The sequence below is a fragment of the Lachnellula hyalina genome, assembly GCF_007821495.1.
Source record: "Lachnellula hyalina strain CBS 185.66 chromosome Unknown contig00314, whole genome shotgun sequence".
NCBI classification, from domain to species: Eukaryota; Fungi; Ascomycota; class Leotiomycetes; order Helotiales; family Lachnaceae; genus Lachnellula; species Lachnellula hyalina.
The window spans coordinates 1-13,821 of NW_022157428.1; the positions used below are offsets into that span (position 1 = coordinate 1).

The following is a 13,821-nucleotide window of genomic DNA, read 5'->3' on the forward strand; positions in this document are numbered from 1 at the left end:
ATATATATTATAGTGAGGGAGTAGGATATAAGGATTTCATCGCTATCTGTATAGACGTGCTGCGGGCATCAGGCATCAAGCATGGCTGTTTCAGACAAGAAACGGATCGTAGGATGACCGAGTGTGCTGGAGAGGGCATGTTTGTTACAAGGGTATATGGCATGAATTTCGTGAATACGGGAAGGGGTGTTAAGGGGAGGGAGGTATGTATACTGTACCTAGAGGCGAAACAATACGAGGTAGCAAGTGCGCACGCAGCTAAAAACTTCGGATACAGAATGGAAAGTAGATACGTCAGTTGCAATGGCTCGGTCGAGCAAGCAATGTATGTATAAACACACCACTCAATGAGCATTGAGCGAGACGGAGCTACCTCCGCTCCTCACCAGCACCTTACCTCACTCACCTCTTTACAACACAAAATCCAGTAGAGCAATGTTTCATTTTTTTCATTTATTCATTCGCATCCAAGCAAAGCACTACCGGGGTAGCTTCTAATCTCATCTCGTATCGTAGGTATGTAACAATCAAGTACGCCGGTATTTCCATCCCATCCCGCTCGATCCGCATCCCTCTCCTTCCTTACTGGTATATCAATCATCCTCGTCTTCATGCCCCCGTCCACTCCATTATCCGTCCACTTGTGTATGTGCACCGTAATTAACAACAGCACTCGAGACATTCGAAACAGGCGAGGCCGGCACAACTGTGTTGCTAATGTTAGCTTGGGGGTTGCCGGGGGAGAGGGTGGTTAATAGGACAAGGCAAAGCCGGAGGAAGAACGATATGGGAAGAGAGGAGAGGGGAGATGAGACTTACATTCCGCAGCAGACGTCACCGCCTCCGCGCATGCTAACGGGCTCAGCTGTCATTTGCTCTGTTGGGCGCTGTGGTGTTGTCAGTTTAAGTAGATCGGGATGGAATGTTTGTGTATGTAAGGTGCGAAGGGGAGGGGAGGGAACGGGAGACGAACCGGTTGCTCGGAGTTGATGCCTGCGTCCATGGGTTGGGGAGCTACCATTTGGATGGATTGAGGCTGTTGGGTTTCTTGTTGGGCAGGCATTGCGAATTTGTTCGTTTGTTTGTTTGTTGGGTGTAGTGTGGTGTTTATGATGAGTTCTGTACGTGGAAGTGGAAGTGGAAGTGGAAGTATGAACGATCGTGGGTTGTGTTATGGATTTGCTGAGTATGGGAGAGAAGGAATAGATGGAAGGCGGGGGAGGCTGGTGAATTTATCCGTACGGTACGGAGTATGATCAGCAAGGCGCAGCAGTGCAGTGGCAGTTCCTATTTTACATGATACAGTACTTTCCCGACCCGACCAGCAAGCAGCCGCGTGTCTCACTCAGGCCGCAGTCCATCCACAGTCCACAATCACAAGGATAAGCAAACCCAGCCGGCACACAAGATCCGGCCTGTGCAGAAAATACTTCGTACCTCCCTTGTCTTGCGACCTGACGGAACCCGAGAAGACGGTAGGTGTATGCAGATGATAGAGAGGAGAGTTCTAGATGGAAATAATACGTCTATGTTATCTCTACCTACACATTACGCAGTATTGAGTGGGGCTTTTGACAATTACGTAGAGTAGAGCGTGTATATATGTATATGTATACGAATGAGATGGCTTAGACTTACTCCGTAGCCTATTATATTCGGGTCGGCATTATTTGCGGTTCTAACCTTCTAGAAGTAAGCTCATCATGAGAAAGGCTTGTTCACTCGTCTCGTAGCTTGGCGATCTTATCTTAACTTCTACTATAAAGACGATCTTTTCATCCTGGCCTGGCCTCTGGCATCTTTTGCCGACGATAGGACTGTCTAGTCGGAGAGCTAATGGATGCGGCTGGCTGACTAAGACGACAAGGTACGGAGTAACAAATAGGTATGTGATTCTTGCTATCCTATAGCTTATGTTCTCGTTAGTTCTTACTGTACGGATATGTCTGTAAAGTTGTGAAAATAAGGTAGGCTGGTCTGCCTTCCGGAAGTTTCCCTGTTGATGAGGTGAGGACCTCACCGTGAGGTATGTATCTCACAAGGTTCTCTATGAAAACTGGGGCCGCTGAGGATGAGCCCGCCGACGTGTCGGCTGATGGCTTAGCTTGCCGTAGGCTGGGTGGCTTAGTTGGATGGTGTGGCTGATGCTATTTTGCCAATGATTTATGACCGGACAAGTAATACTTCACAAATAGAAGAGAGAATTGATTTCCCTGAGTGTGATAATCTTATAAGTAGTTCCTCATTGAAACGCTCACATAATTGTGTTTCTTAATTACATACATAGCCACTGTATAACACTCTTCAATATAGCTTCCACTGCATCACAAAACTCACCACCTCGTAAAGCTAAAAGCAAATGGGTATATATTACGCCGATGCGCCCGATCCTGCCTATACCAGCAAACGAAACACTGCAAAAATTCCCGTTTGAGCCACCTAATCCATACGCCATGCAAAACCATCCCCACCCCATTGAAGCTCATTCAATAGGCCTCACCATTTGTGAAGATGCCATCTGCGCGAACTGCCGTGCGTTCTCCAACGAAGATTGAGCTTCCACGTTCTTCCCTTGGACCTCATAACACCGAGATAACATTCCATCGGCCACACTCCTCCAGAGTATGTTCCCACTCTTTTGTGCTTGAACCGAAGCAGCCTGCGCACTCTTCTCTGCCTGCTGGCCTACCACATTGGCGAAAAACTTATTGCACATGACATTGAGAGTAATGCAGAGAAATTGCGTGTTGACCGTCGCTTGTGCTCCGGCTAGCGCAGCCCCAAGATACTTTTTGATGGTAAATAGCTGCGCTGGAGGATTTGTCTTGACAGTCGCCATGGCCAAGTTGAATGCTGTCTGAATATCTCGATTTGGATGTTTGGAACAAATTGGCTCAAGTCTTGCAATCATAGCTGTACTTTTGTCCGCAATTTGGCGCTTTGGATCCTGGAGAATCCAGAGAGTGTTGAGAGCGGCTAAAAGAGCAAAGTCATGCTCAACTTGGTCCGCCGACGTTGCATTTGGATTTTTCGCAGTGGGCAGGTTGAACCTTTTGTCCTGATATATGTGCAACGCCGCGTCAAGATCTCCCACGCCTTGGTAGTAAACGCCGGTAAGATACATTGTGAGACACTCCAATGGCCCCGAAATCGGAATATCGAAACTTTTTGCCGTAGACTTTAATTCATCTATGTTTCGTCGAACCTGCTCCCAGTCGGCACGAGCAGCCGCAGAGAAACCAAGATAGAGGCGAAAGTAACACAGAATACTTCCCCGCCATTCTTGTTTTTCAACAAGGTCTGGTAAAAGACCAGATTTAATCTTGGTCGTCTTAGTATCCTCTGAGGGTACAGTTCGTTAGCATGCGACTGGTAGAAAAATATAATGAGGACATACTTGTGAAGAACTCTAATCCGGTGTCAAGGTATTTTACGCCCTTCTGATCAATTGGGTTCTTGTGTAGCAAGACTATTCCGCAAATCAAATAACTATTGACTGCTGTTAGCTCGCGCATATCAAGAAAGGGGTGCATATCTAACGTAATGGCGTATGTATCTCTCTTGTTCAGGAAAGTCATCATAAGATTGTCTCGGCCATCTTCACCAATACCCAATACCGCTCTGGTCTCATGACTAACAGTTTGAGAGCTCCTGGGCGTTCTGTTGATTGGAATCGCTATCACATCGTTGTGGGAATTCCAGATTGGGTCATTGATGATCTGGTCCAATGTCGCTTGCATCTCTTTCAACTTGGTCAGAACATGTTGCGGATTTCCTTGTCGAATGCTACACATCACATCAATAATGCAAGTCAATCCCATGAGCTGAGGTATGCTCTTCCCTGCATCAAATTGGTGTGTTCGTGCTGCGGCGAGGGCTCTTTGGACTTGCTCTATTGATTCTGGACCCGTTGACTTTAGGTGCACCATCGCTTCCATCACAGAAGTTGTTAAATGGATAGCTCGATCGCCCTGTCTAGTCGCAAGTTCTGCAATTTTCTGCAGGTTCTGAATAGCAAGATGCTTGTCTGCTAGATTGCTTGATTCCAAAGCATAAGAGGCTCTCAGAAATCGAAGTGCATAGACCCAAGAAACATGCTGGTAGCTACTATCATTTTAGCATGATTCACCAAACCATTCTCGTGTAACTTACGCTTCGGCTTCTGATATATGTCCATCCAACGCTTTCACTGCTGCCTTTGTATTTTTCTTTGCCATGAGCTGGGTTAGTAGGTACTGCATCGCATATTTGAGATCGAAATAATGGTTTCTTTCACACAATCCAATGCCTTTACTCAGTGCAGTCTCAGCCTCCATGGTGTTCTCCGTCTCTTCATATAGCACCCCCGCATATCGCAACCGCACATTTGCTTCTAGCCTTGGAGACAATTTCACGCGCTTCAAGGCAGTATCCAAACATGCAAGTCCGGTAGCAATCAAATGTTCGTATGTGTCAACGTTGGTCGGAGTCATGGAGAAGACTGTGGAGGGAGCAAGAGCATGTGCTGCCTCGAAGTATTCCTCCGCTAGGGCTAATAGAAGCATGGCTTTATCGGGCTGCTGCATATCACTCTGTGAATTCCCCATACTGTCAGAGGTCTTCAAGGACGGCGTAGAAGGTGTTCGACTGAGGGAGGAAGGGTTCAGATGCGTCGCTGACGGGGGTGGTTGTTGGAACATTTGAGCGGGAGCGATGAACTGCGGTTGTATGGCCTGGGGTTGAATAGTGGAAGGCGAGTAGTACTCGTTCGAGGTATATTCTTTCATGCCATACGAATGCTGAGCAGCTTGGTGGTATGGTTGAGCTTCGTTCACTGGGGGGGGATATGACGTTGGTGCATTTTGCTGGTATGGTAAACGCGTTTCTTGAGGGCCGTATGTATTCGGAGGTTCGTGGCTATTCCAGTAGCCATTATTAGGCTCCGGAGCCCCTTTGAAAGACATATTACGACGTCCTGGACGTTTTCACAAAGTTCTAGCCAAAGAGTCGAGCCGGTCGTGAATGCGGCGAGTGTACAAGTACGTGCAAGGATAATTGACAGACGACTAGCATTATATCGGAGATACCTTTCACCGACCATTGGCGCTTGTACCTTAACTTAATTAGGCCGAGGCATAACAAGGCGCAAGGATTATTAGACCACTTTGTGCCTTTCCTCAAGTTCTCAAGATGGCTACTTCAAGTTTCGCATTTTCCCATTCTCCTCTCTCAAAGTCTCGGAATTATGGAATGGCTTGGTCATGCAAAGACCACTTTCACTCATTCACCAACAACACTCAATCTGAAGAAGAAAGACGGTTCCTCAACTGATTTACTCGCAATATGCCAAGAATCAACGCCACCATGTCGTCTCAACCCCTTCCTCTTCAACGGCCATGTTCAGACCATGTTGACCTCTGTAAAAGTTGACGGGCCTCCAATCTTCTACAAACGCAAAATTTTCGACGCTGAAGATCCAGCTTATGAAGGCACCTTTGCTGTGGACTTTGTGGTGAAGAAATATACGGAATCCGACGACGAGCTTCCTATCCGTACGACGTACTTCAAGGATGAAGAATTTGAGGATATTGCGTCTTTGGACACACGACCAATGCTTGTGGTGCTGCATGGACTGTCAGGGGGGTCTTACGAAATTTATCTCAAGCATGTGATAGAACCTCTAGTGGATGCAGAAGGAGACCGTCAGTGGGAGGCGTGTGTCATCAACTCTCGAGGTTGTGCTAAGCACAAGATTACATCCAGTGTGTTGTACAATGCCAGAGCTACGTGGGACACCCGGCAAACGGTCAAGTGGTTGAGAAAGAAGTTCCCGAATAGACCACTCTTCGGAATTGGCTTCTCCCTAGGTGCCAATATCTTAACGACTGTAAGTAGAGATTTATTGTCTTACTTCCTGTAGCTAATTTTTCTAGTATCTTGGTGAAGAAGGGAGCCACTGCATGCTGAAAGCCGCCGTGGTATGTTCCAACCCCTGGAACTTAGACGCCGGGTCTTTAGCTCTTCAGAGAACCTGGCTAGGAAGAGAAATCTACTCCAAGACAATGGCAGCAAACATGAAACGACTTATCGAGCTTCATCACGATCAAATCTCTCAAAACCCCAAACTCGACTGGGAGAAGATAAGAAACGTCAAATATCTACATGAGTTTGATCGCGAAATCCAGGGGCCTACTTGGGGGTATCCCACTGAGGGGGCGTATTATCGGGATGCCTCTAGCACAGATTCGTTGTTCGCAGTCAAGATTCCACTTTTTGCTATCAATGCAGAGGATGATCCAGTAAGTTTAATAACCCACTTCTCCTGGGACATTTCTAATCTGCCAAGATTGCCGTCAACGAAGCATTGCCGTACCAAGAAATGAAGCAGAGCCCTTATACTGTCCTCTGTACAACATCTCTCGGTGGCCATTTATCCTGGTTCGAGATTGGAGGTCATCGATGGCACGCTCGTCCGGTAAATTTGGATCTTGCAATTTCAGAGAATTCACAATGCTAACTTGGATACAGTGTGTCAATTTCCTCAACAAGATGGCGTTTGAGGTAGAAATCGAGGCACCTGCTTCTATGACTAACGGAGAGGGTACTGCTAAGCCAGGCCACGAAATGTTTGTCGCTATGCGCAGAAAATGGCACAGATGATTGCTAGAATGCAAGGCGTGGCATAAATGTAGACTAAGCATTATGACTGTAGATTAGACATCACCATAGACTAATACATAGAGGCGATCTGATATCCCACTGTAAAGTAATGTTGGAAAAGTCTGACAAATCTGATTCTCCCATGGTATCTCGACCTTTTATATACCTTACTAAACCATTGCTCCAAATACCCAGCCATAACGCCACCAATGCAAAAAATTAGTCCCTATAAAAGCCATGTCTTCAAGCAAAAGAAACACTCTTCCTCTTTTTCAACGGCTTCGTTCCCGCAGCCGCCTCACTCTTGATACTCTCTTCCCCACCGTCCGCCCCGGTTGATCTCTTCCGCTTCTTCCTCAACCCCTCCTTCGTCTCATCCAGCTTAGATTTCCTAATCTCCACCCTCTTCTCCGCCTCCGCCTTGCGCGCCTCACGAATCTCCTCCATCTGTCGCGCCTTCATCATCTTAGACTCGATTTGCCCTTCCTTATCTGCGTTCACCATGGCGAGGATGGTCATCATTGATTCCTATTTCCCAGTCAAAAAAAGCTCACTGATTTATTTCTTTCCTTCTCATTTTCGAGAGGAGAAAAGAGTTAGTGGTATGAGAGAACAAACCCTATCATCCACAAAAACCTTCCCCTTCTTCTTCCCCTTCGGCTTCTCCACCCCCACCGGCGTAATCATGTTCAATTGCGGAATGTCGAGTTCCTTCTCCGTATACACCCTCCTCTTCTTGCGCCCCTCTCCCTTCTTGAGCTTCTGCACGCCTTTGCTCTGCTGCTCCTTCTTTTTGGGCTTCGAGACGGGGTCCGAGCTGGATTTTGCTTTCGACGTTGTTTTGCTGTTGCGGATGCCCGATTTGTTGGCTGCGTGCTTGGATTTCACCGTCGACGTGCGGGAGGGCGCCATTTTTGCGTGTGGTTTGGAGGTTGTGGGTTTGCGAGGGAGCTGGTTGAGGGACTGCGATAAAAATGTCGAGATAGAAAAATTATATGGAGAGCGGACGCTAGCGGGTGGGTTAGGTTGCGGGGCTGGACTTTCAAGGTTCACTCGTCGAATCTAGGAAAGGAATTGCGAAAACAAAGTATAAAGTTTTCAGCTGGAACTTCGATTTGGATTAGTAGGCTGTGTATTTCGTGTATTCTATGTGCAACTTTTGTCTTCAACCAACCCATATCCCAGCAGCAATAATACTCATACACCCTCATCAAACCCATAATTTCATTTACGCCCTCTTCCAATTCCCCTCATGTACTCAACGTCCCCTTCGTACTAGGAATCTCCCCCTCGCGCCCCGCAACCCTACTCGTAGCCATCCTAATTGCTACCGCCAACGCCTTGAACGCGCTCTCCGCCCGATGATGATCATTATCCCCCCGTATACAATCAACATGCATCGTGACCCGCGCCGCCTGCGCAAAGCTCTGCATACAATGCGGGATCATCTCACAGCTCAGATCTCCTATCTTTTCTCTCTTCAGTCCCAGCTCTATCACACTGAACGGTCGATTCGACAGGTCGACCACGGCGCGGGAGAGTGCTTCGTCTAGGGGAGCGTAGGCAGAGCCGAATCGTGCAAGGCCGGTAGGAGTTCCGAGTGCGTCTTTGAAGGCTCCGCCAAGTGCGAGGCAGACGTCTTCGGCTGTGTGGTGATCGTCGACTGTTTCAAGTCAGCTTTCATTTCACATCGCATCTATCTCTATACATGTTGAAGTAAAGTAAACTTACTGTGTAAATCCCCCTTGCACTCCAATGCCAAACTCCACCCCGCATGTTTAGCTAGCGCATGCAGCATATGATCCAAAAACCCAATGCCAGAATTTATCGCAATAGTCTGGCTCTTGGAGGCCTGGCTTGCATGTCCATCTGCGCCATTCAACAGCCTCTTATCGGTGTCTGCTGGGAACTCTCCGCCGTCTAAATTGATGGCCAGTATGATTTTCGTCTCATTCGTATCGCGCGCCAGCGCTGCGGAGCGGATTCTGGGTTCTGAGCTGACCATTGTGACTTGTTTGAGGATAAATAGTGGTGGTTCAAAAATATTTCAGAGATGGCGATAGCGCTGCGACCGGGATGGAAAGCGGGCCGAGACCCGCCCGAGCTGATCCTTTTGATGACGCTTAGAGAGCTCTTGAAGCTTGAGCTTCCACCCAAAACTATCAAGAAGGAAGCTAGATGTTAAGTCGACGCTGAGAATGCGTTCTACTGGTGGTCTCAAGAATGAAGAAGCGAGCGGTGCGGCATGGGAAGCTACCAGAGGAGCCCTCGCGGGGGGTGCGAAGGTATGAATTGGTCTCTATCATGAAATACGGGCTTGACTGACAGGATGCGTGCACTCGTAGTGGGGCTTAGTTGCTGCAGGACTGGGCGGAATTGGTTATGCTATGTCTCCTATTTATAGAGGCCTGACCATCCAGTTCAAAGTGTAAGTATATGTGGAATATGTTGTTTTTGGTCCTATTACTTACTTCTTTACAGCTTCCTCCAAATGTCAGGTACTTAATTAATTTGCCCCTTCTCAAAAGGTGATCTTCAAGACCTGAGCTGACGTTGAAAGGCATGATTATGGGCTCGTGTCTTGAAGCAGATCACAGGATACGGGAATATGAAGCAAAAGTCAGGATGCAGAAACGGATTATGAGAGATCGAGCAGCATGGGAGAAGTACGAGCAGGAATTTGGTCCAGATGAACCTCCTGAAGAGAAGCCCCAATAAGAACAAATTTTAAAGTGCAAGTGTTTGGATTTTGCGTGATATTCATCATTCGGCATGCAGCAACATGTACATCCTAGCCCATATACGCCAACCAGAGACCCTCACAAACACCCCTAACGCCTGACATGCTCTTCCTTTTGCTAACTTACTTTGCTGCATTGAACTTCGCCGGATCCATATTCAGCTTCGACAATCTAGCAACACACCCACTAAGCTGCAATAACGTTTGCACTCCCTCCAGAATTTTCATATGCGTAAACCCAATCTCCTTGATAAACTCCAACTTCGAATGTTCACTCAGCGTCGGAATCGTCTTTGTAACCTTGAACATCGTGCTAATGATATCATGACTCGAATACCCCAAGTCCCACAGCTCCTTCAAAGTCTCCAATGCAGCGTCAACTTTGCCTTCATAGCATGCTTTGAGCATAGCTTGGACCTTGATGGGATGTGGTGAATCGACGACTCTGAAAACGTTGTCGCCGCTGAGAAATCCAAAGCCTGCCCATGTTGATTGTAGATTGTTGATTGCTTGTCGCATGTCGCCTTCTGCCGTGAAGACGAGAGCTGCTAGACCGTCTTCGCTGTATTCCACCTTCTCTACTTCGATGATTTGTAGTATTCGCTTCACAAGTTGTGCATCTGTCAACCGCGAGTATCGTAGGATCGCACAACGGGACTGGAGAGGTTCGATGATTTTGTTTGATTGATTGCAAGCGAATGCAAATCTCGTGGTTGCCGAGTAGATCTCCATAGTTCTTCGAAGAGCTTGTTGGGCACCAGATGTCATGCTATCGGCTTCATCGAGGATAACGAGCTTTTGTCGGCCTTGTGGGAGAGTGACTTTCTTCTGGGCGAAACCTTTGATTCGGTTCCGTACGACATCGATACCTGGGACATATATGTCAGTAAGGAACCATGCGGGAATGTAAGAATCGACAAACCTCTCTCATCAGAAGCATTTAATTCCAAGACAGCCTCCTTATATGAATCTCCTAGCAACTGCCTCGCAAGACACAGAACAGAAGTTGTCTTCCCAATACCCGGCATACCAGAGATAATCACATGCGGCATATTCCCATCCTTTGCAATAATTTTCAATCGCTCGATCGTCTCCGTATTGCCCACTATATCATCCAGGAAGACAGGTCGGTATTTCTCAACCCTACCAAAATCAGTTTTTGGAAGCGGGGCTTGGGGCGGGACATTTACCATGGTAACTCATAGTTTGCAATTCCATTGGAATTGGCCTTCAGTACCTTTTTGGCTGCGGTTGTGGACGATTCGCCCTTTTCTTCGCCTTTGGTGACGGCCATGTTGGATTTGGAGATGCTTGTTGAAGTTCGGTCGCGTTTGGCGACGCGAAGGCAAAATCAATTTACGCGTTGATGCATCACGTGAAGGAGATCTCCTTTTCGAAATCACTTTTCTCGAACAGGCAAAATCAGGATGAAGATAGATTTGTCCTGTCTATGCTGAGAAATTATGTTCGTCTCAGGGAACTCCTAATCTCGAGCTCAGGCGTGATTTTACTCAATGTTCCACCGCCCCAGACTCCCCAGACTCCTCACATCTCTTCTAAGCGTTTCCCTCTCACAACCATAATCTTGCTATCCGCCTTCCCATCTTTGAAGGCCATTGAGCCTATTCTTCTCTCGAGCAGGGAAGATCTTGAAGATTCTGAACGCGGCTAGCTAGTTGAATCCTCTCCTCGATGTGAAATCCATGATTTAATATAGAGAATATCTCGCGTGTTAAAGCGGTTGCAACTGCGAAACTGGCCGCGGGAAATCCGGTATCTGTGAGGCACTTGCCTGAGTTGCCTTTACCAGATCCGCCTCTGAAAGTTGTTCTAGCGGGCGTAGTATGCATTATTGATGCAAGATAAGTGCACTTTTGTTCTTTGTTCTCGAAATTCAACAAGTGCTGTTTATTCTGACGGAGTGAAGGTTCAAATTCCGAGGCGACTTCCCACCTGACTTCGCTTGAGCTTAAATTTACCCCTGATTCACATGATCTGACGAAAATTCGTACTCTGGGAATTTGTACAGCCGGGACAATCAAGCCCTGACTTTCTTATTCAGACGTCGCGAGGATATATGTTATATGCTAATCACCAGAATTAATCACCGATCTGAGCCCTGACAAGTAGGTTGATTCGGACTTGCCAAATTCGGCAAGACTAGTAACGTCACTACATGCGCCTCCCCCTTTCACTAGACGACCTAAGGACGGGATAACATTCGGCAATGCAAGCATGGAGCGCAGTTGAAGCATATGCTGCCAGAATGGTCAAATCACTGTGAAATGCTAGCAGAAGTTTCGTACGAATTGTTTGGAAATTCTCTAAATGGCTCTTTCTCATCACTCTTCCACTAACGGCACTGCCCCTCATATCCGGCATCTCAAATGGGTTATATTTCGTCTTTTGGCAAACTGAGCAGATCGACATAAACAGCAATTTCTGGTTACACGAGCTGAAAGACCTCGCAAATGATTGGAGTGTCTCTGAGATGACCTTCCGGGATTTTCAAGACAGGAATAACGACTTCCAAGTGCTTCGACTGAATTTCAACGATTGGGCTTCCAAGCTAGGCTTCATCCAGCCGTTGGAATACAACGAAAATAATCACACGCCAATTGACAAATACGGCGACCTTGGTACGTTGATGCTGGACACAAGCCCTTCTTGTCAGACCCCTCCGCCAAAGGACCAGTGGGTGTATATCTCCAAATGGGCATGGCCGCTCATCAGCGAATGGGATACTGCATTCGAAGCTGTTGTCAAAGCCGGTTACGTCCCATCCACCCTCAACAAAACGCAACTATTTTATGCCAAATGTGATGACACAGTCGGCTTCCTATGTGGAGTTTGGGGTGTCAAAGCACCTTCACTACTAAATTTCTTGATCGAGGACACCGCACCACTACCGGAAGATATCGAACCCGGATTAACATATTCTAGCAGGCTCTCAAACCTCCGCCAGGTCACCGTTCGTGTCATAGAATTTCCACTCAAAGACTCGTATACCGGACTGTCATCCTCTGTCTTTCCGGGCCCAACAGAGCAGATGCTCTCCATCATGCGTGGGAATAGACTATACGAGCAATTTGAGCCGTGGGACGGGTTCATGCAAAGTGTGCTCCGCTTCAACGAATACATGAACAGTAACTTTTACGATCACAAGGGGAGCCTCTTCTACTATCTTGGGAAAGTTGACGATTGGACGACTAAGCATCTTTACAAGCCGCTTGGTCTAGACGAAGCTGCCGAGATCGTGAGCGGGATAAGCTTTGACTTGGCCTTTTTGGTCACGAGCACTTTGATTGTGCGTCCCTGGAATTGGGTACGGCAGTCCTTTTTGGATATGTTAGGCTATCCTAGGCGGGGAGATCAGATCTTTGAAGATGCGTCCGGGACTGAGAATTTCTGGGATGATTTGATGGGTATGTAAGTGCTGGTAGTCAGATTTCGCATATCGCACAAAAGAAGACGGAGATGGAGATATATTGTTTTGATCAGACGTCGAAGGTCAAAACATCTATTGTCGCTAATTTCGGGTATTAACTTCACAATGGTATGGAAGATTATAGTCTCTTTCAATCATGCCAGAAACATACTCAAACGAGGGGGGGGGGGAATGAAGAATTGTCAACAGCATGCCTCTCAATTTCAACAGTCACTTCCCATTCTTCGTGAAGCAGTTCCCTTGTAGGTGAGCATGTAAGTGTCCTTCTCTTATGCTCCATCTAGCCAGTAGCTATAGCTCAAAACACCTGATTGTGAATCAAAACGGTCTACGCAACGGAGCCCAAGGGGCCATGGCTTCGACTGAACTCCCAAAATACGAGGTACAGCCCAGCATCAATCACATGTTCCTTTTCAACGCCTCAAAGTAACAAGGATTAGCGGACCGTCCAGTGAAGAACTACGCCAATGGCGCTATTCAGCCTATTCACGGTAGCGAGGATATTTCGACAACCGAGGCAGCTTCAACATCAGCCCATCAACTCACCACCATCTTTTCAACACATAACCAAGTTTTCTTCGCTCGAACCACATCCTTCTTGACCTGTGCTGGCTATCAAAAACTATCTGACGATGGCCTTCAAACAATATGTACGTCCCAAGAGCCAGGATTAATCCGTACCCAGCGACGCCAGCGAGTCGCGCCGAAGTCATTGAGAGATTTGAGGGATTCTGCGAGAGAGAAGACGCACTTAGACTCCTCGTGGTCATCAACTGAGCAAGTTCAATGGCATGTGCTCAATAGAATTGACCTTGACAATACAATGAGCTCGAGAAGTGTTTCGAGACTGGCTTCATCTTGTTGAATGGGATTTCAAACATCCAGGAAAGGCAGCTATGTGTGGACTTAAATTGCGACAGCAACGCAGGATGTATGCGAACTGTTCAGAGATATGCTGAATGAATTGCAGCAAATGTTTGGAAGCTCATATGAT

The 13,821-nt window shown here is 47.2% G+C and overlaps 7 protein-coding genes across 7 annotated transcripts; 2 read left to right on the forward strand and 5 right to left on the reverse strand.

Annotated features, from left to right (window-relative positions):
• Window positions 1–720: 720 nt before the first annotated feature.
• Window positions 721–1,063, reverse strand: LHYA1_G008898 (uncharacterized protein; the record flags this gene model as incomplete). Its single annotated transcript, XM_031153815.1, has 3 exons — window positions 721–724; window positions 820–887; window positions 974–1,063. 3 exons carry the CDS (start codon window positions 1,061–1,063, stop codon window positions 721–723), a joined length of 162 nt encoding a protein of 53 aa, XP_031001002.1.
• A 1,419-nt stretch (window positions 1,064–2,482) lies between these two features.
• ssl3 (MAU2 chromatid cohesion factor-like protein) lies at window positions 2,483–4,943 on the reverse strand (the record flags this gene model as incomplete). Its single annotated transcript, XM_031153816.1, has 3 exons — window positions 2,483–3,342; window positions 3,398–4,104; window positions 4,153–4,943. The coding sequence occupies 3 exons, from the start codon at window positions 4,941–4,943 to the stop codon at window positions 2,483–2,485; spliced, it is 2,358 nt and encodes a 785-aa protein (XP_031001001.1).
• Window positions 4,944–5,224: 281 nt separating this feature from the next.
• YMR210W (putative esterase) lies at window positions 5,225–6,639 on the forward strand (the record flags this gene model as incomplete). The annotated part of the gene is made up of 4 exons (XM_031153817.1): window positions 5,225–5,866; window positions 5,913–6,278; window positions 6,326–6,454; window positions 6,508–6,639. 4 exons carry the CDS (start codon window positions 5,225–5,227, stop codon window positions 6,637–6,639), a joined length of 1,269 nt encoding a protein of 422 aa, XP_031000997.1.
• A 243-nt stretch (window positions 6,640–6,882) lies between these two features.
• Window positions 6,883–7,551, reverse strand: loc1 (60S ribosomal subunit assembly/export protein; the record flags this gene model as incomplete). Its single annotated transcript, XM_031153818.1, has 2 exons — window positions 6,883–7,167; window positions 7,258–7,551. 2 exons carry the CDS (start codon window positions 7,549–7,551, stop codon window positions 6,883–6,885), a joined length of 579 nt encoding a protein of 192 aa, XP_031000996.1.
• A 338-nt stretch (window positions 7,552–7,889) lies between these two features.
• On the reverse strand, window positions 7,890–8,644 carry 65E11.030 (Imidazoleglycerol-phosphate dehydratase; the record flags this gene model as incomplete). Its single annotated transcript, XM_031153819.1, has 2 exons — window positions 7,890–8,302; window positions 8,371–8,644. The coding sequence occupies 2 exons, from the start codon at window positions 8,642–8,644 to the stop codon at window positions 7,890–7,892; spliced, it is 687 nt and encodes a 228-aa protein (XP_031000999.1).
• Window positions 8,645–8,780: 136 nt separating this feature from the next.
• On the forward strand, window positions 8,781–9,357 carry LHYA1_G008903 (uncharacterized protein; the record flags this gene model as incomplete). The annotated part of the gene is made up of 4 exons (XM_031153820.1): window positions 8,781–8,924; window positions 8,985–9,067; window positions 9,121–9,137; window positions 9,200–9,357. Coding segments are annotated over 4 exons (402 nt in total), but the record flags the coding sequence as incomplete, so codon positions are not given.
• Window positions 9,358–9,502: 145 nt separating this feature from the next.
• On the reverse strand, window positions 9,503–10,673 carry rfc4 (Replication factor C subunit; the record flags this gene model as incomplete). Its single annotated transcript, XM_031153821.1, has 3 exons — window positions 9,503–10,248; window positions 10,302–10,522; window positions 10,570–10,673. 3 exons carry the CDS (start codon window positions 10,671–10,673, stop codon window positions 9,503–9,505), a joined length of 1,071 nt encoding a protein of 356 aa, XP_031001000.1.
• Between the last annotated feature and the right edge of the window lie 3,148 nt (window positions 10,674–13,821).